We start from the raw sequence: 27,636 nt of genomic DNA on the forward strand, positions 1-27,636 counted from the left end.
CGAGATTCCAAGCAACGAGACGCCATGAATGCTTGTGTCGTCATCTCAGCTTCACTCGTTCTTCTTCTATCTCTGCTACTCTCACTTCATATTCGCAACGATCACAGTTAAATATTGTTTGAATCTTCAATTTCATTAATTTATGTCCATATCTCCTGTTTTTCAGTGTTAATTCGTATTATGAGCAATTTTTTTTTTTCTTACAGATGAATGGAGATGGAGGAACCGGTTATGGTGGTTGCCATCAACATTTTCTTCCACTTCAGGAATTGCTGCTGATTTGTTGGTGACCAATGGGACGATATACACTAGCGATTCATCTCTTCTTTTTGCTGATTCCATGGCTATTCGTGACGGGAGAATTATCCGCATTGGCAATTATTCGTTTGTTCAGGTGAATTATAGTCACTTCCAGTTTCAGGAAAAGAAGTGTTATATTTGAATGATGAAAGAGTTTAATTTTCGGCATTAAAGTTGTGTGCACCTGATATATTCTATATTGGCATCATAAAAAACTGTCCAATACCTAAAATATGAGATGTTTAAAGTATTGATGATCCAGACTATAGTTATTTCTGCATTCTAGGGGGGGGGGGGGGTAAGACGCATTTGAATGTGCATTTTTGTTCATTGCTTGTGTTGTTACACCATCTGTTATGTGGTGGTGAGTTTGGTTTTTGGTACCTTGTCCATATGTGATAATTGAACTGCAATATAGTCTCAAATGTTGTTATATGTGAGTGGACTCAAACATAAATATGCACAGATTTACACAAGATTGTTGAAGTTCAGTTACACTATGTGTTTAGTAAGGGTATATCTTAGGATAGTTTTCGCTGATACAAATTACTACAAATGGACAGACATTTTGCACTTCTAGTTACATTTGTTTCCATATAGTTATGTTCTTTTGTGACTTCGAGGATATGTGTTGGTTCATAGACAAAGAGTTATGTTCTGTGAACCTGTGGCGGTTTTTCAGATTTCTAAGTTCTTATGTGTCTGTACACCTCAATACTTTTGTAATCGTCATAGAATGTCTTCAATTGCATGGGAAGCATGTGATGTCTAGCAGCGTGGTCTTGTTTCTTTTTTCTTGTCCTCATGCTTCACTGTTCTGAATCTTACCTAAAGAGTACTATCTTACATTGATTCTGAATGTCATATAATTTGTCTTGATCTGAGGAGCACACGGCATGTTCAAAAATTCGAAGTGGTGTGGCTCAAGTAGTAACCTTACTTGTTGGGCTTGTTAAGTGCATTTTTACAGGCTTACCACTTTTGGCTTTCATGTCTCAGCCTTTAACAGTTGTGTATGTGTTTATACGAAAACAGTGGGGCAGTCAAACTAAGCCCAAATTGAACTATTGTTGGCTAGTTTATGCGTGTCCATAGTTGATAATTTAATTTCTTAATCTATAAGTTAATGTAACTCTAGATAGGCCATGATTTAATTAAATCTCCTTTTATTTTTATATATTACTATTAAAGTAGTTAAGTGGTTTATAGAAATGGAGTGCAGCGTGCTAGCACCATGGACCACACTCTTTGATTTTAGATTTTACTAAAAAAATGAAGAAAGTGGTGCACAGGGTCCACGTTTATAAGCTTCTCATGGGTGCCAAGGAACATGTTTTAGATTTAATCACCAATAATTCTTGTATATATATATATATATAAATATTACACTTCATTTCCTTGAAGATTTCACTTGCATTTCATTTTGTTTTTCAATGCTTGTGTGTCTATACTCAAATGCAGGAAGTGTCTGGGTATGGAACGAAAGAGTTAAATCTTGAGGGAGCAGTAGTGGTTCCTGGATTTATTGATTCTCATGTCCACTTGCTTTTTGGAGGACTCCAGGTTCTGCAATCCTTCAGCTTCTTTACATATATACATACGTGTCTATATTTTTTTATTTTTTAACATGTGTCTTTTGTTTTTTAGTTCATAAGTTAAACCCTTAGCAAGTCATTCCCTTTATAATGGCTCTTTATTTGTTCGCTCTGAGTCTCGTCAATTGATAATTGGAGAAGTGTATAGTCTGTTGAAACAAAGTGTAGTCCTGTATTCTCTCAATTTTAGTAAATTTCAATGTCATGAAACTACTAGTATGAGGTGAAATATATTTGCAAGAACACATTAAGCAATAGATTTGAGATAGCTAAAGAATTAGTGTGTTTCTGAACTGAACGAACAAAACTTTCTCCTGAATATGTGAAACTTATTAGGGAATTATCCTCTAGAAACGCTGAATTTGCTATTTATTCATTATTCTTTTACTTTTAGAATCTGCTATTTACCCACATGTATGTCAGTCTTACCAAATTGCAGTTACCAATAGCTATTGCTATTTACCATGTTAATTACATTTATACAAAATAGGAATAGGTACACTTTTGTGATGCAATATAGGAAACTAGTACTCAGGACTCAAGTTTGTAGGTGTGGTCAAAGTCATGAATGGGGCAGTTAATACCTAGCACAGACAGCCATAATGGTTCAGAGTTTGTAGTACATTGAAATACAGGTGTTAATGTACAGGTTCTAACTGTAATGGTTTTACTAACTTAGAGATTTGTTCTTTCTAAACATGTAAATGGCAAAGCTTTCACTTGGAGAATTGGGTATTCCGTTCTGGATTCTTGCTTCTATCATTTTCTGCCATGTTTATCTATGATGTTTATTTCTTTTGAAAGCTTAAGGGGCCTTCAAGGTTAAACTATTGGTTCTTCCATCTTTGTGTCCAAGTTAGACCTCCACTTGACTTTTCTTATTCTTGAGCTCGGTAACCCATAGAGTTTATATGATCTATTTTGGGAGATAAATGTTATGTTATCACAAAACTGTTGTGTTTCAATTGGAGAAATAACTTTGAGGATTCAATTTCACTATTTCATACCAGTTTGTGAAGTATGAGTTATCTAGATGGATCAGAGTCCAAATTAATCAACTAATTTAATCTATTGAATTGGAAATGGCTTATGAAGAAATTCTAGGCACACTTGTTATCTTCATAAGTATGACTAAGTTTACTTTTAAGAGGTTGGTACAGAGAAAATGATTAGCTTTTTGTCATTATGGCTCATGAACAATGCCTACTTTTGAAGAACACGTAGAAAATATGTAATGAGGGTGAATGGTAATTTACCATGTGTTATGCATCACAAAGTTTTCCCCTTACTTTCCTTATTTTCTTTTGCAATTGTGATATTGACTGAGAAGTGAAAATAGATGGCACGGGTGGAGGTTCGAGGCGTGAACACAAAAGATGACTTCATTGGAAAGGTTAAAGAAGCAGTGAGAAGTGAGTCTTCCTTTCACATTGCATAGATTCTAATCTCTATAATCTAAGGATCACTTCAAAAGGAGCACCTCTAGTAGCTGTGTATGAGATACTTTTACCTTATTAAGCCAAAGGAGTTCCCTAGCGTTTTCTGTATTTACACTTGCATTTTGCCAGGCCCGTTTCTGACATTTTATAGGCCCTGGGCGAACGAAAAAACAGGGCTCACTGTAAGAAAACAAGGCTTTTAGCAACGACTTTTGTCGTCGCTAAAAGTCCATTTATCATCAGAAAGAGTATATAACATGTCGTCGTTATAACTTGTGGCGGAAACATGTCATCGCTAAAAGGCGCATCGTCAAAGCTCACTTTTTTTAGTGACCCTCGGTAAGCACGAAAACAAATTCAATAAATATATTAGTATAAAATTGAGTACAAGAAATGTTAATAATTTACTTAGGAAAGAAATCTTATTTATCTTTATTATAGATAAGAGAGTACTTAAATTTACGTACTTCTTATTAGGTAATTTGAAACCAAGAGTATAGAAACTATGGTTGAATTTATTTTATGAAAAGTAAGAATTTTTTTAGTTCATAACAAGAAATATTTGTTATTTTGATACAAAAAGAGAATTCGTGTGAATGAAGTGATCGTGAGGGTCAATGAGAGGTCAATAATAAAGAAGATTATCAAGGTTTTCTAGACAAGTAGACAAATAAGGATCAATAAGAATATGAAAGAAAAGATGATCCATTGAGATCCAATAAGAAAAAATAATGAATTAAACTTTTTTCTGTAGAATTGAATACCATCCAAGCTGCATCTTAAATAAATTTATCTGTTCCAATCTTGGAAATCCTCATACCATTCCGGAGATTGCCGTAATAAAATACGGCCAATATTCTTAGCTATTATTAATAAGGGTAATTTAATATATTTTCTAAAAATTGCTTGAGCTATTAACAGAATACTTCTTGTTTTTTGTTTATGTGGAATGTTCTCCCATATTTCTATTCCCGTTTTCTGGTAGTTTTTTTTATTTCAAATTTTTGATCTGAAATTTCTGATTCTGACTTTATAGCCAACCAATCTCTAATATTAGAAAAAAGTTTCATTAGGTCGGATATAGGAAAAGGAAAATTTTCCATTTTTTCGAAAAAAAGCGGGGAATGGGCATTTCCTAGAGACGGTCCCCAAATAACCACTTTATGCCTTTGAGTGCGCATAGATCCTTTGATTACGGCTCGACGAAAATCTGGTTCTTCCAAATAACTTATAAAACCCGAATCTCTATTAAATTTTACAAAAAAATTATAATCGTCGACATAAGACTTCTTAAAACTTTTGAAACTTATGCCCGATATGCAAGCTCAACAAATGATTGTTTGAGCACTTAAATAGAGTCTTGTTATGTGGTGGAATCCCAATGAAGGATACATAAGTCAAGCAATTGATGAAAATATTAAAATTTTTCCTTTTTTTTGCTCAACTAAAATAAGATGTTAAGATTAAAAGTTTATGGAACATGACATATATAAGAGACATTACTAAATACATCTAGTAGAAAAAACTTATTGATTAATCACAAAACCATGAAACACGTCATAAATTATAAGAACAATAGATTGATCGTCAAACAATAGTAAAATATTTTTTGTAGAAGCAAAAATAGATAACAATAGTCAATAAAAACAATTAGAACAAGATAACCAAATAGCAATAGTCAATAGAAGCAGAAATTGATAAAAATATCCAACAAAAATATATAGCAATAACAAGCACATGATCTTAACATTGAATTGTTGAAGCGCGAAAACAACCAAGCATATAGAGATAGCAATAATCAATATCATTGGACCTTGTTGGAGATAAAAAAAATTAGAGAGGTAATAAACAATAGCATATAATGAATGACCAATTTTCTTTTTTAACTTTTCTTCTCCAATGTAATTAGTTGATATAATTTTGGGCCCTTATTATCTACTAAATTCTTTTTGCCTCTTATTATATGCTACAATTTTTTGGGTTTCTTTAATTTATTAAATTCTTTTAAACTACTATTGTATTTTAAGGGAAAAATTTGGGCCCCTGATATTTTTGGGCCCAGGGCGTTTGCCCGTACCGCCCTCCCCCAGGGTCGGCCCTGCATTTTGCTTTTCCTCATCATGGGTATTTTAGAAATTGTAAAAGTGGTTATGGAATCTACAATTCTATATGATATACATCTCAACATCTTTGTAGACATGAAAGAAGGTTCTTGGTTATTGGGTGGTGGCTGGAATAATGATCTTTGGGGAGGAGAATTGCCGTCAGCCTCTTGGATTGATGACATTACAGCTCATCATCCTGTAAGAAATACCGCATACAAATTATATGAGGTTGAAAACTCGATCTTGCTCAAGGTTTTTGATCTTTGACTCCATATGCAGGTATGGCTTTCAAGGATGGATGGTCACATGGGCTTGGCCAACTCTCTGGCTCTAAGAATAGCTGGGGTTAACAGTAGTATGCAAGATCCAGTTGGTGGGACTATTAGCAGGAATGCAGATGGAGGTAACTTGTTCATTATCTCGGTTTGTACTTTTAAGGTATGGGTCATTTGGGTTATTTCTTAATGCACAACCCACTTTCATTTGAAATTTTCTGCTGAAATGAGCATTGAGCAAGTAAGTGGAACTTCAAATGCATGTGCTTCCATGCATGCTAATTTGTGTAATCCTCTGTATGTGGTACTTAGGACATCTATATAGTGTTTTCTCAATACAAAATCTATTGATAGGTGTATGTGTTTGGTACTTGCATTGTTTTTAAACGACATGGTGTAAACCTGAAGTTGTAGAAGCAACATTAGTCTTGGCAAGTTGAAGCTTTGACATAGTATTCATAGTTTTGGTGATTAAGATGATGCTTAACAAAAGTTACCGAGGAGTGAGGCTCATATATTCTTATTGCCAACCTTTATTACATCCTCAATCAAGGATCCATGAAAAGACCATGGCGCTCGTGAAACTTTTATATAGGAATTACTTGCTTTTTCTTTTATTTAGTTTTGTGATATACTAATCCACATAGGTTGTATGTGTGGCTGTTGCATTCTGAAGTAACATCAAAGAGGCACATGGAGATCTTGTGGAGGTGAGAACATGGGTGCTCATTCCACACATGGGAAGGAATGTGCAATTAACAGTTCATTGGTTTGAAGAATAGGAAATGGATCTGGTTGAGTTGTAATATGTTTAAACTTATGGCCTAATAAGTAATGAGTAGAAGACAGCTTCGGCTTGCTCACTCATGTTTTTGGAATCTTTATATGCAGAACCTACAGGCCTGATGATTGATTCTGCAATGAAGGTTATTCTTTCTTGCATTCCGGAGGTCTCAGTCGAAGAAAGAAGGCAAGCATTGGAACGAGCTAGTAGGTATGCCTTGATGAGGGGTGTCACAACCATTGTTGATTTTGGAAGATATTTTCCTGGAGCTCCATTAAAACATTCATGGGAAGATTTTACAGGTTTATCAGTTTGTTTACTACTCCATTCATATCATTTCTATCATTAATTCATCAGGCATATTACCATATATGGGTAGGATAGGATAACTCAACATGGGAATAAATACCAACTGTTGGTCTGTTAAGATTATCATGTCTTTGTAAAACTAGAAAGGGCATTGTACCCCGTTACGTGGAGGCAGAATCAGTCCATTCTTATGCCATCTGTTAATCCATTCAACTACTTCTATTTACTATTATGCCTGTGCGAGAATCTCATGAAATAAGTTAAGTGGGTCTACAATACTAGCATTGAAAGCCTGAACTACCGTTGACCAAGTCTTGACTTACATGTTAACTGCAGATGTTTACAAATGGGCTGATTTATCTGGAAGAATGATGATCAGGGTTTGCCTTTTCTTTCCAATGCCGACATGGTCACATCTGCTTGTATGGCTCTAGTTGAATCCTACTTCATGATAACCTTTCTATGTCATAGCTATTAATTATAAAACATACTGTTCAAAAAACAGAGCTCATGTGAATTGATTTGAATGCTTGTGTAGTTCTGTTGACTAGTTAGGAATTCCTACTCTTCGACTCTCATTCATTCTTTTCTCCATACTAATAATTAGGAAGCATCTGTAACCAGCGTGATCAGCACACTATAATTTTGTGTACATATATCCATATTTGAATAAGGTTTGAATGAATGGCATGTCATCACCATTTCCTTTGAATTTACAGAATGGTGTATCTAAAAGGTGAATGTGTGCCCCCATAACAACCTCCTGCTTTAGACTTGTCAGTAATGGATGACTTACTCCCCTCTTCCAACGGTTATTTGTTTTTCGTCCCTTCTGCATATATTGCTTAGCAGTTGCATTATAAAAGCTTTAGAGAAGTAGGAATAAAAGCTTTAGAGAAGTAGGAAGAATATTATTCTCTACTATATGTTGATTACAGCATAAGGAATTATATATACAAATAGAGATTAGGAGATAGGCTACAACTACAACTCCTAACAATATGGGATAAGCACTTATCTACAAACATTTCCTTATTAGAGTCTATCTGGAACTCTCCATTAATCCATATTCAGTTACTATTCTACACTCCCCCTCAAGCTGGATGGTATATGTTATACAATCCAAACTTGCCTTTTAACGTGTTGAATGGTGGTAAACTTAGCGCTTTAGTGAAGATCTCGGCCACTTGTTGAGTAGCATAAATGTAGGAGACTTTCAAGATTCCGCTGTCAATTTTCTCCTTGATAAAATGTCGATCCACTTCAACATGTTTTGTTTAATCATGACGAACTGGATTATGTGTCATGGCGATAGCAGCTTTATTATCACACCAAATAGTCATTGGGTGTAGTACTCGGATTCTTAATTCACACAGTAATCTTCTTAGCCAAAGTGCTTCACACACACCTAGGGCAGTAGATCATAGTTCGGCTTCAACACTGCTTCTTGAGACCACTCCCTGCTTCTTGCTTCGCCATGTGACAAGGTTGCCAAACACATAAGAACACTAACTTGAGGTAGAATGCTAGTTAGTTTGACAACTTGCCCAACTTGCATCTGTGAACACTTCTTTACTTTGATTGTCTTGTTTCTTAAATAGTAAACCATGACCCGGTGTTCCTTTAAGATACCGTAGGATTTGGTGAGCAACATCAAGATGGCATTGGGATGGTGAATGCATGAATTGGCTTACATAGTTAACTGCAAACATAATATTAGACCAGGTATGTGCGAGGTATATCAGTCGACCAACAAGACATTGGAATCTCCCCCTGTCGATTGGAACCATAAAACTAGCATAAGGCTTTAGAGGAGAATCCATAGGAGTAGAGGCGGGCCGAGCACTGAGCATCCCTATGTCTTTGAGCAAGTCCAAGGTATATTCCCTTTGAGACAAGCTAATTGTAGATTTCGTTCTTGCAATCTCCATTCCCAAGTTCATCACAGAAAATTGCATTCCAAACCAGAACTAGAAATCACATTCGAGAAATCACATTCCAAACCAGAAAATCAAAATGGAAAAGAAGCTTATATTGTAGTCTAAAATCAAGAACAAACCAGAAAATCAAACCAGACTTAAAATCGAGAACCAAACCAGAAAATTGAAATCGAAGCTTATAATCGACTCTAAAGTCGACACCAACCAGATTAAAAAATCGAGTCTAAAACCCTAGATCATAACAGATTGTGAAGATGAGAGATCGAAAGCGTACCTGTTGTTGAAGAAGTCGTGAACTGAAGAAATCGAACTATGGAGTTGATATGGGGAAGAAGTCGTGAACTAGGTGATATGGACGTGAACTAGTTGGAGGCGTTTGTTTTAGATTTAGAATGAGGGTAATCTTGTAATCTCTTTCATTTAGTCCCATGTTGTTCCATCTATTTTGGTGGAGTTAAAAAATTAATTTTTGTCCCATGAAATCAAAATTTTGACCCATGTTGTCCCATGTCATACAAAACATGGGAGTATTTTTCTTTGTCCCATCCCGTCCCACCCAGTCTGCGTACCAAACCTAAGGTATGAAAAACTAGGGTGGCCGAGTCTTTGATGAAGAAGACTGATTCGTTGGTAAAGATTTAAGGTAGTAGATCCATGAACTAGAAAGCTTGTGGCAGATTTGGATGGAAGTAGTATAATCCAGAAGTCTTTTAGCACGACCAATCGTCTTCCCCGATACCCGATCATGAAAAAGAACCAATATTCAGAAAAATTAGCCAGACACTTGGAATATGAGGTCAAACAACCAATAGAGATAAGATTGTACGACAGTTGGTACAAATAGAACATCATGGATAATCAAGTAGGGTGTAAGTTCAACTGTACCAATTCCTTCAATAGGAGCTATAGAATCATTTGCTAAGGTGATTGTTCTTGTAACTGGGCAAGGCTTTAAGGATTCAAAGACATACTTATGACTAGACATGTGTTCTGATGCTCCGGAATCCACAATCCATGACTCACCTGGAATATCTTCGGTTTGTTGGTTACCACAAGCCGAAGTGAGGTTGAAGACGTTAAGAGCTGCCCAATTTGTTCAAGCTGGGCCTTGGAAAAAACAACATCCATAGGTTTGGAGGAAGAAGACGATCCTGATATTTGGGTTGTTGGATTTCCTTTACTTTCTGGAATTCGTTGGCTCCAAGGTACCCAATCAGCAGGTTTTCCGTGGATCTTCCAGCAAGTACTCTTTGTATGATGGGGACGTTGACAGTGGTCACATCGAAGAGTAGGCTTGCGAGGTCCACAATTATGTGCAACCATGGCAATGGTTTCATACTTGATGTGTGTTCCATTAAGAATTGGACTTGTAATCATGGTCCTTTTCTAATGTTCTTCTCGGCGAACTTCGGCAAAGATGGCATCGACTACTGGTAGGGGTTTAATGCCGAGAATACGTCCTCTAACATCATCAAATAAGGAATCAAGACCAGCCAAGAAATCATGGGTTCTTTCTTTGGTAAGCATCTTCTTGTATAATTCCGCATCTACTGGATCCTTCCACTCAGGTTGAGAAAAAAGATCCAATTCTTGCCAAAGTTTAGTTAACGCATTAAAGTACATAGTAACATTACCGGTATCTTGTCTCAGATTTCGAGCCTTAGTTCGAAGCTCGAACATCTGTGAGGAGTCTTCGAGATCTGAATAGGAGCGAGCGGCAACATCCCAGATAGATTTTGCCGTAGGGTAAAGGAGGTAAATTTCTGCAATGCTGTTTTGCATCGAGTTGATGAGCCATGCCATAACCATGGTGTTCTGAATACCCCATTCAACAAAAAAGGGATGTGTGGATAAGGGTTTTTCAATGGAGCTACCGGTGTAGCCATGCTTCCCCTTCCCACGAATAACGAGTTGGAGAGATCAAGACCATTGAAGGTAGTTCGATCCGGATAGCTTAAAGCTTGTAATTTGGAGAGAGAGATTGTGATAAACCTCCTTTGAGGTTCACTTATAGAAGAGGAAGTTAATTGAGTCTGTTTAGTCTTTGCTGTAGACACGAATAAGAGGGAGGGGTAGATTGGTAATTCTGCTTTGCTTAAATAGGAAGCTGTTAGTCATAGTCAGTATTCTGTTTTCACTTTCTGGTGAGTTCTGTTGAGAGCGTAAGCTCAGGGAGAGATGCCCAGACCTCTCGAAAGTCTGGGAAGCGTATCAATTCTGTATCGATAAAGATTGGCCGACAATTTCAATCTTATTCGTTCCAAATAAGAAATTCTAGCTACTGTAATTCTGTTTCTGTTTGCAATCGTTTACGAATTTAGCCAGTGGGTGCGTTTATGTTTACGATTTGGGCTAGGGTATAACAAATTGGTATCAGAGCTCGTTACGATTAGGGATGGCGAATGTCACGACTCGAAGCGTTAACAATCGAATTGAAGATTTGGAGAGTAGCGTAGGATCAATCGAAAKAAACCTGGAGCGTATTGTACAACAAATCGAAGATTTGAGGAAYGATTTTGTAAATCGAACGAACACGTCCAATTCGTCCGATGAAGAAACAGCTGCAAGAGKGGAACAARGMGACAGAAATCGAAATAATCAGAATCGATTTTCGGCGGTGAAGGGGCGCAAATTAGAGATCCCTGTTTTCGATGGCAGAGATCCCGACGGATGGATTTTGAGAGCTGAGCGTTATTTCATGTTGAATTAGTTGAGTCAAGAAGAGAAAATTGACGTGTCGTTTATTTCTTTTGAAGGAGATGCACTAAAGTGGTTCCAGTGGGAGCATAAGCGACACCCTATTACAAGATGGGAGGATCTGAAACATTTGTTGTTAAGACAATTTAGGTCGTTGACAGCAGGTTCGTTGTGTGAACAGTTTCTATCGGTGAGACAAGAAGGATCAATTGAAGATTATAGAAGGAGATTTGTCGAGTTTGCGGCACCGTTAGACGGAATTCCAGAACAGATTTTCTTAATTCATTAATGGATTGGAAGAATCTATTAAAGTGGAATTAAGACTCTTGGATCCGTTGACACTTAGCGAAGCAATGGAGGTAGCCATGAAGATCGAATTAAAAAACAAGGTGTTATCGAGAGAGGAGTATGAGGGATATGGCAAGAAGACAGGTTCGTTTTTTTATTCTAATTCGGAGTCRAAAAGCAATTTTTCTAATCATGGCTCTAATAGCGTCGTTAGTTCTGTTAATTCGCCGTCATTTACAAATAAAGCAAGYAYCGGTTTCYGACGTCTGTCTGATCAAGAGGTACAACAAAGAAGATCATTGGGTTTGTGTTATCGATGTGATGAAAAATACATCCCTGGCCATAAGTGTAAGAAGAAGCAGATGAGTGTATTGCTAGTTCAAGAGGATGTTTTTGATGATACGACACCGGAAACGGAGGAAAGAGCTTGCAATGCAGCTGAAGTTACTGAAAAAGTAGAGGTACATTTAAATTCAGTTGTGGGTTTGACTAATCCTAAAACTATGAAGTTGGAAGGAAGGATTGAAGGACAAAAGGTGGTAGTGTTAATTGATAGTGGGGCCACACATAACTTCATATCATTCGATTTAGTGAAAAGACTGAATTTAAAAGTAGAAGCTAATGGTGAATATACTATTACTTTGGGTTCTGGAAACATGGAGAAAGGAAGTGGTATTTGCAAGGGGATAACGTTGTTTTTACCAGAAGTTGAGATAAGGGAAGATTTTCTGCCTTTGGGTTTGGGTAATAGTGACGTAATCTTAGGGATGCAATGGCTGGAGTCTTTGGGAGCTACGTATGTTAATTGGAAGTTACAAGTGATGAAATTCACTTGTGGGGGAAAATCYGTTACGTTAAAGGGTGATCCATCTCTGGGACGTTCGATGGTGTCGCTAAAAGCTTTCGGAAAGGTGATCAACCATGAAGGACAGGGTGTGTTGGTGGAATTGGGTACTTGTTCAGTATTTTCGGAGGAAATGACAGAACCAAATGTTGTTTTGGATCCACTACTAAGAAAATATGAATCAGTTACTAACAGGCCGCCGGGATTACCACCGGAGAGGGGTAGGGAGCATGGGATTATGTTAAAGGAAGTGACTAAAACGATTAATGTTCGGCCATACTATTACCTTCGTTATCAGAAAGATGAAATTGAGAAATTGGTAAAAGAGATGCTCGAGGCAGGAGTTATTCAACCGAGTATGGGTCCTTTCTCCAGTCCGGTATTGTTGTCAGATTTTGAAGCTTTCTGGGAGAATCTTGAGGCACTTCTTCARCAATTTCTTAGTTGTCACCTTGAGGACAAGGTGAATTTTTTGGGGGGGAGTATTGATAAACCTCCTTTGAGGTTCACTTATAGAAGAGGAAGTTAATTGAGTCTATTTAGTCTTTGCTGTAGACACGAATAAGAGGGAGGGGTAGATTGGTAATTCTGTTTTGCTTAAATAGGAAGCTGTTAGTCATAGTCAGTATTCTGTTTTCACTTTCTGGTGATTTCTGTTGAGAGCGTAAGCTCAGGGAGAGATGCCCAGACCTCTCGAAAGTCTGGGAAGCGTATCAATTATGTATCGATAAAGATTGGCCGACAATTTCAATCTTATTTGTTCCAAATAAGAAATTCTAGCTACTGTAATTCTGTTTCTATTTGTAATCGTTTACGAATTTAGCCAGTGGGTGCGTTTATGTTTACGATTTGGGTTAGGGTATATTTTCGGAATTGGCAGCATTAGGAATGCTTTTTGACTGGTTCGATTTTTCTGAGTCTGATCCCATGGTGGTTATTGACTAAACGCATTTCACGCCGGAGTTTTTAAGGGAAAAAAATCAAGAAAAGAATCAAAGATTTTTAGAGCTCTGATACCATAAAAGCTTTAGAGAAGTAGGAATAAAAGCTTTAGAGAAGTAGGAAGAATATTATTTTCTACTATATGTTGATGACAACATAAGGAACTATATATACAAGTAAAGATTAGGAGATAGACTACAACTACAGCTCCAAACAATATGGGAAAGCACTTATCTACAAACGTTTCCTTATTAGAGTCCATCTATAACTCTCTATTAATCCATATCTGGTTACTATTCTACACATTATTATACCAATTTCTCCTACAGTGGCGATATCATCTCTCATATTTCTGAAGAGAACTCTTGTATCCATTTCCAGTGAAAACTTATCACATCTAGTTATTGTCTTCCTGTACTTGAGGTTTTCCAATACTCTATTATGGATTGTGGAGAAGGAATGTTCTATAGGGGGCAATATATGTGAAAATGGGTCAACTTGGGTTATATTTTATTAATAACGGGCCAAATGGGTAAAATAAAAATGTTTAGCTGAAAAAGGAAGCAGGTCAAATGGGTCAAACAATTTAAAAGTCACACCAAGTATAGTCAAGTGCTTACAACCTCCTAAATTGCTTTTATTTGAAAAAAGTTGGATTAATAATAGTTGTTTAATCATATTATTATATTAGTTATTTATGAAATTAAAAAATGGACAATTAAATTGTTGGATGGTCAACCCAACCCCTGCTATTCTAAAAGCTTACCCATTTTCGCCTGTAATATATTTTGACCTGCCCACCCATTTAACCACCTGTATCAATTTAAACAAAATAGGTGCTTTTATACAATCTAGACGACACTTTTGTTTATGAAGTATAGGCCTATGCTTTAAACCAATTTAGATGTATTCCTTTTATTCTCTCCGGCACTGATTTTTAATTACCTCTTTAATTTTCTCAAAGGTTCCATATTGGAATATAACGGTTTGCATATATTCCCTTAGCTAGTTGAGTCAAAAATCATGAGATTTGGTGCCGTTTGTTTTTGTCATTCATGTCACAGTTTGATCACTTAGAAGCTAAAATTTTCAAGTCAGGGTCCACCTGACATATTTGGAAAAAAAACATCTAGGGAGCCACTGATGCTTCTTACTCTTATTCATATCAGAAAATATGTTCACCTTCACTGGGATTGCAATTTAGCAGACTGTTTTTGCTCTTACTTTTTTATCAAGCTTACCAATTATCTGTTCTGCAATACCAAGTCAGCATGTTTAAAAATATTATTATACCGTTATGTTTTCTTACTTCTGACAATTCACTTGCTGACAGTATCTTACAAAGTGGTGTATGTTTGATATCTTCCACTCTTTCTTAGTACTCTTTGCTTTTTCTTACTGTTGTTTGGAGCACCGCTTATCTATATTTAGCCAATATGCTTTCTATTTTTCCTTTATTTACAATTCAAAATTATGTTCACTTCTGTTAATAAATTACATATTAACACCAACTTTGATGGCCTTGTTTCTTTTTTAGGATGTAGTACAAACAACAGGCCGTAGGCTGAGCCAGTGGATATTCTTAGGTGGTGTTAAAGCTTTTGCTGACGGGTCCTTGGGGTCTAACAGTGCACTTTTTCATGAGGTAAGAATAATTCTAATTTGTTTCTCTGTAATCCCTCAGTGCCCTTGCTGATCCCGTTGGAATACTTGGACCATACTACTATAGATGGATTGAGGTGTTTGCACTCTACAACTATATACTTTGGGATGCTTGCATTGTAAAACTTTCAATGCATTCATGGTGTTTGTGATGCTTAGTTTTTGTGAGGTCTATGGTTATTCTTTCCACTATGGGAATACATTTTCAATGTTTTTTGAACTTGGCTTTCTAATTTATTATCAAGTCCATGTTATATAACAGTTCGTTCATATTTCCTGCAGCCATATGCTGATGAGCCTTGGAATGTTGGCCTCCAAGTTACAGACACCGAAAGTCTATCTAATATGACTGTCCAATCTGACAAATTTGGCCTCCAGGTACCTTTTTTATTTTATCCTTAGCTGTGTGCTTCTACCTGCATGTGTAACAACTTTTTAGTTAACAACAATTTCTTCATCAGGTTGCTATTCATGCTATTGGAGACAAGGCCAATGACTTGGTCTTGGATATGTACAAATCAGTTGTTTCAACAAATGGGAAGAGGGATCGGAGATTTCGGGTATATGTTTCTAAAATTATTATAATCGATAACCAATAATTGTCTGCACCCACCATTCTGTATAACCTATATACATCTAGCAGCACACTGGATGCACCGGTAATTGATTCAGGGTACCTATCCGTAGTGGGTGCAGTATGCGTACCACTACTCAGCCCGTCTTCTATTTCCTTTAAATTTTTACACGATGAACCAAACTAAGAGCCATGTACTAATGGTGGTCGTGATGATGATGATAATAATGATTGGTGAAATTAATGTGATCAAGACGATGACTAGTTTTTGTTAATGCATATGTTTTGTTATTTTTTTGTGATTACCAGTCCTGTATTCTTTTTCTTACAATAATTATACTATAACTAATTTGATAGACTATTATTATGGGTTTAAATACTTAAATGGTTCTCCCTTTCCAATTTATCTTTCATTTACTCTCTCTCTCTCTCTCTCTCTCATACACACATATACATATATGTGTGTGTGTGTGTATTAATCATATGTAACAATTAACATGCATACACTGATCTTAGGTTTGCATTTTCTAAATGTTGCACCCAGCATTGGATATTGCACCTGACAATCCTGTGCTCCCAATTTGTTGTGTGATGATGATAAGTTAGCATCTTTGTGTTATGAACCAGTAAATCCAGAACAGAAATTAGAATAAGGTCGTCGACCTAGCTTGGATTAAAAGCAACAAAGTAAAGAAAACGTCTAGCTATTTGAGATGCTAGTATCTCCCATACAACTCACTATTTTCTGCATGACTCCCACCCCTTGCAACCCCCTATTTATACTAAATATTTATTCTAAGAAATACCACAAATTACCCCTTCCTAACTATTCTAGAATAACACTAGGAATGGTCTTGGGCTTCTAGATGCATGCATGACACTTTGGTTTTGTTGTAATCAGTATTACACCGCTCACCAAGTATTATATCCTAGCTGAAATAACATTTTATGCCTGAAAGTAGATTAATCAAACCAAATAAACCAGTAAATCTCACGTAGGTAGGGTAATTTGTGGGGGGGGGGTATAGGATGTAGGCAAACCTTTCCTCTACCCCAAGCGGTAGAGAGGTTGCTTTTGTGAAGACCCGGATTGTAAAACAGAAAAAAGAAGGAACAGGAGAGCAAGTACACGTAAGAGCGTGTGCAATCATGCAACGGGTACATTTTAATAGACAAGGTATTGAAAATCGTAGTTGATACAAGGTTTTACTCAAATTAAGAATGCCTTGCACGTAGGGTTGAAAACTCCCCGAGTCATTGAGGTAAATTAATATTTTTGTTCGTGATGGCACTGCATCCCTCTGTCAGCAGTGAGCATACTGTTCCTTATTCCTTAATCCTTTTGCTAGATAGAGTTTTGTGTAGAACTTTGCATGAGCAGGCATTTACTTCAATGTGTCATGGAAAATACATCTACGTGATTCTGTTCAAACACCTCTAGGAATACAGAACCAAGAATCCCACTTATCTTGTTTAACTTATTCTATAGTTTTCATCCCCAGGGTAAGGAGTAGAATTTTTTAGCCTTTTCGTTCATTGTGACCACAACTCGTACCTTTTTTGCAGACTCTTGTATCTCTTTTACCATTGTTCATCAAGGGGTCTTCAAGTTGCTTTGTGTTTCTAGTTATCACAACCTTCACTTGCTCGTTTGGTTTCTTCTTAGATCATGTGCTCTATTGTATATGTAGTTTTCTAGCTGTCTATTTGAGCTTCTAAGTTAATTATGATTGCTTCTTGATTCTGTGATATAGTCCACGTCTGCTGATAAAATGTCGTCTCAGTCGGATTCGGTTTCTTGTCTTGTTGCTGTAGGAATAGAGGAGGCAGTTGCAGTGCTCTGCTCTGAGATTTTTGTTCCATCTCATTGTCACTTCACTTGCTTTTCACATTTCTTTTGGTTTTGATTTTTGCCTCTTTCTCTAAGGGTCTTTTGAGCTCCATTGTTAGAGATTGAGAGTCAACATAACATTATGGAAATAAGAATATTTAATATCACGACATAATAAACTGTACTTCCCCCATTCCGTCAAAACTGCACCAGTTCTATTTTTGAGGTTTTCCATGAAAATGGCAACATTTCCAAGCTATAATAACTATTTGACATTATGGACATCAAAAACAAACCTATGGGTATTGGCACAAGTCTTCACGATTCCTTTTATTTGTCTTTATGAAGGGTATTTAGATATTTGGTGAATAGTCCAACCATTTCCTTTAACTATGTGCCAAGTTAAATGTTGCAACTTTCATGGGATATGGTGAAGAGGGGGTTAAATTTTTTAGATATTATATGTATAAAAGCAGTTATAAGAGTTGTGGCTCACCATAGCTGTACTAGGCTATGGTTCCTTTAAAACAACGTTCTGTCAATATTTCGCATAGGGGGTAGAGGTACGGTGGCGAAAGAGCCATACCCCCATGCAATAATTTACTAGAACAGCATCGTTTTAAAGAACCAATGCCATGCATCACCATGGTAAGCCACAGCCATACCATCCCCAATTATACTACATCTTAAGGGTTATGATAGTGAGTACAAAACTACAAATCCAATATTGGTTCACTTTAATGTGCATGTCTTGTTGATAATAGATACTTGTAGAATGGAGTACTTTTGTGCAAGTAATAGTGGTGTCATTCATAAATGTTGTCATGAATTGATTAGCCCTTTTTTGCAGATTGAACATGCTCAACATTTGACTCATGGAAGTGTAGCCAAATTTAGCGAACAGGGGATTATTGCTTCAGTGCAGGTAATTAAAGTACATGACTTATTGTATGGCCCAGTATGTTCTTAAAGTAGTCATCATATCAATCTGCTGCTTGGAACTATTGGTCTATGCAGCTCAGGACTGTCAAGTATACTGCTGTGGAACTTAGAAACCAGCCAAAGAGACTATCAATTACCAAGGAAAATATGATAAATGATATGGTCTAGGCTAGAGAAAAGAGTAATGAATAAATAATATAAACTACTACTGACACCCCTCAATTGGAACATGTGTATTGAACATTCCATCTTGTTAGTGGTACGGGTAATTCTAGCCATCCGAGAAGTCCTGATCAAAATATCTGCAAGTAGCAAAGCAGAACAAACAAAAGTAGACTCAATAGATGTAGGATCTCAAGAAGTGCAACTAGTTTCTCGCACCTGCATGAGGTGACAATCAACCTCTTTATGATTTGTACATTCATGAAAAAATTGGTTCCTGGAGATTTGCATAGCTGTATCTTTGTGATGAGACAAGTCCAGGAAACCGATCATAGAATGAAGCAACTCATAAACTAAGTGCTTCAACTTACAAATTGCATTGCACATGCCTTATTGTGGCTCGACCCTAGAAAAAAAATATAGCAAGAAAGAGTGTTATGCGAAGAGGCTAGAATCCCTCTTGGCTGGACACAATATCTAGCAATCAACCTCTGACTATATGAACAACCAACTTGACTAATATTGGAGCACCTTGTAACACAATATCAACTATGACAGTTCAACTACTCAACCAAACCTTGATCATGGGGTAGTTTTCAATCATCATTGGTACTTAAGATTTAGAATCATTGGAGAATAAGCACCGCAATTTTTTAACAAGCCAATAGTTGATGGGACATGGGAACATATTCTCTCTGATTAAAAAAATACCCTTGCAGGACTAAGAACTGTTGTTCTGTGTTCAAGTACCAGCAGAAAAAGGTGTCTCTAGTAGTTGTATGTCAAGTTGAATGATTGAAGAAGTGCTTTGGTGATTTTCTTGTTACCCCTCCAAAACATATTTGAATAATGTCGGGAAAAATTTAAATGAAAATCTCGGTTTTGAGTCCTCCAAGGGTTGGTATGCCGAACTTCCTTAAAGGAGAGTAGAGTCCCATTATCTCACCATAACCAATTTTAATAAGATCGGTTAATCTGATTGTGATCCTCCACCGTAGTACCTATATTGCTTGTGTTTGGAATAGAGAATTAGAATGACGATGGAGTGTCTTTGCTATTTCGAGCAAGGTTAGAGAGAGTGTGAGGTGGATACAATGAAAGCACTAGTGTGATTGGGACAATTGCAGAAAAATGGTTACGTGGAGCCAATTTGATGGCTTAGGTCTTAACTTTCTGGTCACTAAGAAATAATGAGGGTAGAATGTGGGGATAAGAGAAATCTCCCAAAAATGATTTGTTATACCATGGATGGGAATTGTAGCTTCACAACCATAAACCTAAGGTGAACCTAGATTGTTTGGCCCTAGTATATGGTTCTTGTCTTGATGGAGGATTTCTTCATGTACCGTAGGTGTATGGTTACCCTGCATGGCTCAACATAGGGCTAGAGTGTAGGCCTTGTTGAATACCTTCCACATGTCACATGTCTCTTTCTTTTTGGCAAACCATAATTTTGTATTGATTATAATAAACACTTGTTAACTACCTGATACCAATCAAATTATCATCTGATATCATCCTCAAAAAAAGTTAAATCAGAACTATTCCTTCATGGTCGTGGCGTGGTTTTGGCTGTCCCACTCTTGGAAGTTAATCACCTAGGGATATCTCCAGATGTGTCATATACGAGAAAACAGGAGTGAGGCAGGGTACAAAGTTCTCAAAACATGCTAACATGGCATTCAACCTCAGGCCGGAATGTGATAATGATTGGTTGCATCCGGCTTGAGCAAATGACACCGCCTACAGGATTTGGAGGACAGATGAAAAGACGGTTACCAAATTAGGCTTATGGTCACTTTCCATGGATTTATTTATTTGAATAATTCCTTTTTTGGCCATTTGCATCTAATTTATACTCTTATCAAGAATGGCAACATGAATCTATTCAACAACTGGCTCATGTTGCCTTTCTAGATGTGTTATATCTAATGCTACTTACAATTCAATGTTCATTTGTCCTCCATTTGCGACTGTTGACCCTGTTGTAAATTAAATACTCTGCTTCTGCCTTCACATGTACTGGAAAGTTGATTATCTTATGTAAAATTAAGAATAATAGGGTACTCTATTTCTGACGTCAAGGTGCACATATTTTTTCATGTTGAAGGTGGATGCATAATGTAAATTGAAATCAGTGGTTTAAAACCCTATCCGATGTTGCTTTATGCATATTTGTTCAATCTTCCTTTGCACCTCATGATCATATTTTTCATTGTTGCTTCTCAATGTTGGATCCCAATTATTGGCAGCCAGATCATTTGCTGGACGATGCCGACTCTGCAGTTAAAAAAATTGGGTTAGAGAGGGCGCAGAAAGGATCTTATTTATTCCAGTCACTCCTTGCTAGCAATACACCTGTTGCATTTGGTTCTGATTGGCCTGTGAGAACTCTTTTGAAAGCTCGCTTTTTAGGTCCATAGAATCCATGGATCACTAACTTTGGTGGTCACTATAATCACTTTTTACTGATGGCAAAATTTCAGGTAGCAGATATTAATCCTCTGCATAGCATAAAGACAGCAATAAAAAGGATACCTCCTGGTTGGGATAAAGCTTGGAATTCAGGAGAGTGCATGAAGCTGACTGATGCCTTAAACGCGTAAGTGAACATAAAATAATATTTGATTATGCTTTTTCTCACTCTTTTAAATGCTTGGACATCTGCCATCCTTAATCTATTAATTCCAAGTGCCTACTCGCCTAGAAACTTGCTGTTTTTATAATTCAAATATCGTATTGCGTGATTTGTCATGTGGGGCAAATGTGCAATTAAAGAGGAACACATATAAAAGATATATTGTAGTATTAGAAGTGAGGCATTAGTTAACACATGATGTTCCCTTATCTTTCAGGTGATATTAGATCCACGAAAATTAGGAAAAGAAGTCAGTTTTTGGATGCTGTGGCATCATTTGCAGCCTTTATTACCCTATACTGCATAATTTAGGTTCTCATCTGTACCCAAAAAAACGAGGCCACGTTTGACTTTAAAGTATCAAATGAGGGGTCCTTTGGTTAAATGCCAAGAAAGCATTTTGATCTTTAAGGAAAATTGATAGCTAAAGTAGAACATAGACAAGAAGTTCTCCAACAAATAATTCAAAGCTTTAAAAAGTGTAAGAAAAAAAAACCTGTTTTTATTGGATTAGAGAAGTGTTCATTTGAATTTTCAAAATAAAAAAGACGGATTTTATTATGGGATGGAGGGGGTAACATGCGTGTTAAGTTGTTCCAAGTGCTTGATGTTGGACTGCCACACAGCCAACATGGTCTTGTGCCTTTTACCGGTATTCCCAATCATCTTTTTTAGTCAATGGGGCATTGGACTATAGATCTCTTATGCATTTCCTTGAAAGCTCGAATCCTTTGATGATGTTGAAGTTCCTTTGGTTTTCCAGTGTGATCATCTACTACAAATTGTTAACCCCCTATAACTTGATCTTCAATGAACTTGATATTTGTATTATTGTTTGCATTTCTTCAGTGAGTTGGAAATGTTTTTGGAACCTGTTTCTCTTCTTGATGCAAGTACTAACAGAAAAAATTGTTTTTTCCACACACAAAATAATACTTAACGTTTCACATATGAAACAATACTGTATAAACACTGCATTCACGCTCACACATGAAAACTGGTTTGTAAGTTTGTATGATTTACTGATTAGCATCTCTCTCTCTATATATATAGATATAGATATAGATATAGATATAGATATATCTTTCTTATGTGCCGTGAACTTTTCTACCAAGTCTTGATGTGCAGAGATGGGAATTTGGTCCGGGCCTGACATAACAAACTAGACCATAAAGACCGGTTCATGGTGTCTTCAGACTAGACCAGGCTGGACGGCCAGTCTTTTTTTGGACCAATTCTTTTAGTAAGACTAGATAAATACCCATCTTTTTTCAAACCAGATAAAGAATGTAGACAAACTGCATCGAGTGTCATCACATATGACCACTTGACCAGGTATTGTGGTGGCCGGTGACGATAGGTAGAGGTTCCACCCTCCATAACTGGATTTTTGTTAGTCCAAGAATGATCAGAAAAGACGATCTTTTTAAATTAGAAACATAGAGAAATCCTAAGGTGTTATTACCTGCTATTGAAATATAAAGTCTTGAATAAGGGTTTTTGAAGATTATGTCTAGTTTTGATGATGAATGGGAAATGGTGAATGTATTGCACGAAAACACCATCAAACAACCGAAACTTACCATTTTCAGACCGGCCCAATCTACAACTCTATTCACATGATTGAAACAAGAAAAAAGGTCTTCCTTTTGAGATATTACATTCTAGTGTTGGTTTTGCAGTTTACTGGTCCTCCTACAATAATTCAGATTACTGGTCTTCTTTTTCGGTTATTTGCTTATGTTTCCAAGAGTTCTCCCATTTTCACAGGCACACTATTTCAGCGGCTTGTGCATGCTTTCTTGACGATGATATAGGCTCGTTATCCGTGGGCAAAATGGGCGATTTTGTCATTTTGACTGCTCATACATGGGACGACTTCATAACACAAGGAACCTCTTCGGTTGCAGCCACGTACGTTGGTGGCTTGCAGGCTTATCCTTGAGATCAATTTTACCATCCGAGAAGAAATGCCGTTTTAAGTACACGACTGCAAAAGGAGATTTCTATGCATATCTGGTGATGGTCTTTGGAACACGCTGGAGAGCGACCGATGCAGCCATAACTACTGAGGTAAATATCTAAATCTCACGTGTATCTATAAAGGATCATTTGGTTCCTCCCTTTATGATGTGTTTTATTTGTTAATGTGGTATGATGTATGTGGCTGATATTAGATTATGTGATGTTTACGTATGCATACAGTTATATATATGTATGTATATATATATATATATAGAGAGAGAGAGAGAGAGAGAGAGAGAGAGAGAGAAACTAGGGATCGTGTGAGAATAATAATTATGGTAAGAATGATGAGAACAATAACGAGTCTTTGGATGAGTTTGATTTTCTTATGCCACTTCATCTACCTTCAGCGACCGCTATTTTCACACTTAGTTGGGAAAAGTCTAAAAAAATCCAATGAACTATCTGATTTTGAATAATTAAGTCCTTAAACTATTTTTTTTATTGATAAAACCTTTAAACTTTCTAAAATCTGTTAAATACATCTTTGTAACTTGTAAAACAAGATAATGCGATAAAAATTTGGAAAAAGTAATCTGTAAATTTTGTCGTAATTGTATTCTTGAACAAAAGGATATGTACAATTCCTCTCACAGATAACAAAATGAAATGAATCAATTAAATAGAGAAAAATCATAAAATGTCCAACTAATTCTGAAACATACAAAAGCTATGCTAAAGTAAATTAATACATACAAAAATTATATTCATCCCCTCATGAAATATACCAAAAAGATGCCCATCTTTCCACAAAATATACCAAAAGATGCACATCCATTCACAAAATATACTAGAAATATGCCTATCCCTTTAAAAAATATATCACAAAAACGCTCATTCGTTCATAAAACATACCAAAAAAATGCCCGTACTTTCACAAAGTATACCAAAAAAATGCCCAAAGGATATGTTCATCCACTAAGAGGAATACATCAAAAGTTATGTCGTTTGCAATAACAAAGTGATAATTAATCTAAAGTAAGAGTCTCATTAACTTCTGGTTGAGATATAATTGTTTGACTTTCATGTACACCATCAACATCACCATCACCACTAGTATCCGGGTCTTCTTGAACTTCATGATCAAATTGGTCCTCCAAACGTGAAATTGAATGTAGAAGGGTGTCATTTGGCCATGGTAGCTGTACCACACCTGATGATGTCTTTAATAAATACAAAGTGTAAGTAATAGTTTAGTATAAATAGATTTCATTTGAATACGAATAATAAATAATGACTTACCTTAATCATTTTTTTCCGGCGCTTGAATGATAACAAAAACCCGCATATGCATATGTTGGTATCCTCCCCCTTCGGGTCCCTCCTCCACCTCTATTGCCTCTTCTGCCTTTAGAGCTTCTTCTTGTTGTAATCGACTTTAAAATGTTCAGTCTCGACCTACCTTTTGGTTTAACAGGTTTATGTTGGGTTACAGGGTCTCAAGTAGTGATGGCCAAAATCCGGTCCCGGGCCGAAACAGTGTCGGTCGTAACTGGTCCTGGTCCTGGTCCCGGTCCCGGTCCCGTCGAGTATACTTAGGCCCGGTTAAGGGGTTTTATAACCGGTTATGGATAACCGATTCCTGTCCCGGTCCCTACCCAATTTTTTTTAATTTTTAAATTTGTTTCTAAATATTTTTAATGATAGATTTTTTGAATACATTATAAGATTTGTAATTGGGTCACTTAAATACACTTTAAAAATGTGTTTTATTATAATTAAAATTACATTCAAATATTCAATTATTTGAAAATACACTTATTCATCATCGGTATCCCATGTTGGATTGATTTGAAGAGTTTCGGTCTCTTGAATTCTTCTAATAGTCTCTTGGTCATCAATGTCATCAATGTCGAGTTCCTTATCATCGTCATATTGTGAGTAAGTGCCGTCAGTATCGGTAGTTGGCGTTGTGCTTAGTCCCATGACGATTTTATTTTCTTCTAAATTTTCTTCCATCTCTTGAATCTCAATGACACACACAGATACATATGGTTTAGAAGGCCAAAAAGACAAAAAAAAGGATCAAAAAGAGGTCCCAACGGTCATAAACGACTATTTTTTTTTAAAACGGCTAGTTTTTAAAAAACTGGGCCGGGTGTGATACCTGAGGTAATTAATACGTGATTATTTGTTATATGGTTACGTAAAAACATGATGAATTGTTATATTTGATTATGTGAAAATGTGTATTTTTTATGCATAAGAGATATATACACATAATGTGAATGCATGCATGAGGTTGTATATATGTAAGTATAATCATATACATGAATTAGTATGCATCCATGGGTTTTGTTTATGGGATAAACCTTCATGTGCATGTTGTCTCCTTTCCATAATTATAAAGGGTATAAATATGTGAAGAGGTTTACAAGTAAATCTCTTTGCCATTTTGAAACCTGAGAAAGAATTGAGAGAGAGAGAAGCCTGTTCGGATTGCTTGTTCTGATTTGGAAACTGAAGTTGAAAAGTAAGTAATCTTGTTTTCAAAGATTGCATAAGATGAGTGGTTTTTACATTGTGAAACATATGAATTTCATCTTTATTAGATTAAATTCTGTTTTGAATCTTGAAAATACATGTTGACTGGATTTTGGTTTAATATCGGACATTGTGTTGTCCAGATTGGGGATATCCGGTCATAGTATTGACCGGATTGGGTGTTAGAAAGATTTTTGAATTGTGAATCCGGTCATGGTTTTGACCGGAGAAGTAGGAATACGGTCATAGTGCCGTCCGGGCTTGTCTTAATCCGGCTGAAGTGTTGTCCGGATATGACTTAGTTCGGTTGTGGGGTTGTCCGGATTGGAGTTATACGGTCATAGTGTTGACCGGAGTAGAGCAAGTCAGGTCGAGTATTAACCGGATTAAAGTTTTTGCTTTGAATTTATTTAAAAGCTTGACCGGATTTAATGTGTTTGAATTATAATGATATTGTTGTCCGGATGAGTAATCTGGCCAAGGTTTGACCGGACTTTAGAGTTGACCGGATTTGAAATCTGGCTGGTATATTTTTGGGTGATCGGATAAGTTATAAATCATTCTTTTAAAATTGATTTATGTTAATAACATTTTTTTTTCTAAAGATGATAATGGAAGAAAGAATACAATGTCTGATTGGAAATTGTTTCTGGTTAAAACTATAGATGATATTCCATCTGGACATTTGTGACTTCAGTCTATACTGATTGGAATTAATCTGTAAATTTTGATGAGGAAATAAAGGTGACATATCAAGGAGATATGTACCTTTGGATATAAGGATGACATTTGTATGTGTGTGTTTAATGATATAACTCTTACTATTATATCCTTTAAGTGTACGATGGTTTTGAGTCCTTATTTCTTTGTGACTTAGAGATTCAGGATCATGGTTCTTATTGTAGTGAAGATGTTATTGAGGAATAATTGGCTTTTGGCCAGAGACTTTGAATAAACATTGTTTCTGATAAAAAGGTTTAAGAGATGTGTTATGTGAAACCTAAAAGGTTCTAGCCTTTTTGGCTTGATATGTTATTTTATAAAGTCAAGTGATTGGATTTGGGAATTGGAAAGGTACTGATAAATATGGATTACATGATTATGTATTTGTTTACGTGAAAAGTTGATTTTAAAAAAAGTTTTGGTGATCTTCACCCTGCAATTACATGTAATAAGGGATCTCACTACATCTTTTGGTCTAACTCTCATTTTGTATTTTTAAATATGTATTGCAGGAACTGCTGATGGTAAGTGAAATGAGAAAATGTGATATTTTCTTATATACATATCTATGTGAAGATCAGTTATGATGAACCTAGTTTTGGTAGATAATGTTGATAAGTACAAGAACTTGTATTTGGAATTTTTGGGCTATGTATTTTTGTACGATAATTTTTTGTACTTTGGGACCTAAGGTGGTATAATACATGTATATTTTTTTTTGTGAATGAAAGTATGTGTTACATGCAATGTATGATGCGGGGTGTTACACCGGGCCCGGCCGAGCCCATAATCGGTCCCGGTCCCGGTCCCGGTCCCGGTCCCGGTCCCTGTCGGTCCGGTCCCTCAAATCGCTCAAAATATGTAACTGGTCTTGGTCGGCGGTCCTATAACCGGTCCTTACCGGTCCCGGGCCGGGCATGTTTGGCCATCACTAGTCTCAAGCACAACGGAAAATAAATCTATTACCCTCCAAAGACCCATGCGAACCGGAATAAATCGGGTGTTTCGAAATTATACTTCACAATTAAAGAGACTTTGAATCTAAGCAACAAACAGCCTCCACAATATCCACGTGAA

The 27,636-nt window shown here is 36.4% G+C and overlaps 1 protein-coding gene across 1 annotated transcript; it reads left to right on the forward strand.

The window, feature by feature from the left end:
* On the forward strand, nt 1–27,285 carry LOC112502592 (putative amidohydrolase YtcJ). Its single transcript, XM_025106542.1, has 16 exons — nt 1–106; nt 207–394; nt 1,762–1,863; nt 3,235–3,307; nt 5,531–5,637; nt 5,719–5,842; nt 6,606–6,800; nt 7,144–7,229; nt 15,056–15,163; nt 15,463–15,558; nt 15,642–15,740; nt 18,436–18,510; nt 20,942–21,073; nt 21,176–21,291; nt 23,098–23,400; nt 27,072–27,285. Exons 1-15 carry the CDS (start codon nt 25–27, stop codon nt 23,270–23,272), a joined length of 1,758 nt encoding a protein of 585 aa, XP_024962310.1. The 5' UTR covers nt 1–24; the 3' UTR covers nt 23,273–23,400; nt 27,072–27,285.
* Nucleotides 27,286–27,636: the final 351 nt, after the last annotated feature.

This window comes from Cynara cardunculus, unplaced genomic scaffold (assembly GCF_001531365.2).
Source record: "Cynara cardunculus var. scolymus isolate 2C unplaced genomic scaffold, CcrdV1 Un_Scaffold_1623, whole genome shotgun sequence".
Classification (NCBI taxonomy): domain Eukaryota; kingdom Viridiplantae; phylum Streptophyta; class Magnoliopsida; order Asterales; family Asteraceae; genus Cynara; species Cynara cardunculus.

Coding starts and splice junctions, on each gene's coding strand:
- LOC112502592 (XM_025106542.1), top strand. CDS start 25: ATGAATGCTTGTGTCGTCATCTCAGCTTCACTCGTTCTTCTTCTATCT. Junction 107..206: donor TCATATTCGCAACGATCACA/GTTAAATATTGT, acceptor TTTTTCTTACAG/ATGAATGGAGATGGAGGAAC. Junction 15,741..18,435: donor AGAGGGATCGGAGATTTCGG/GTATATGTTTCT, acceptor CCTTTTTTGCAG/ATTGAACATGCTCAACATTT.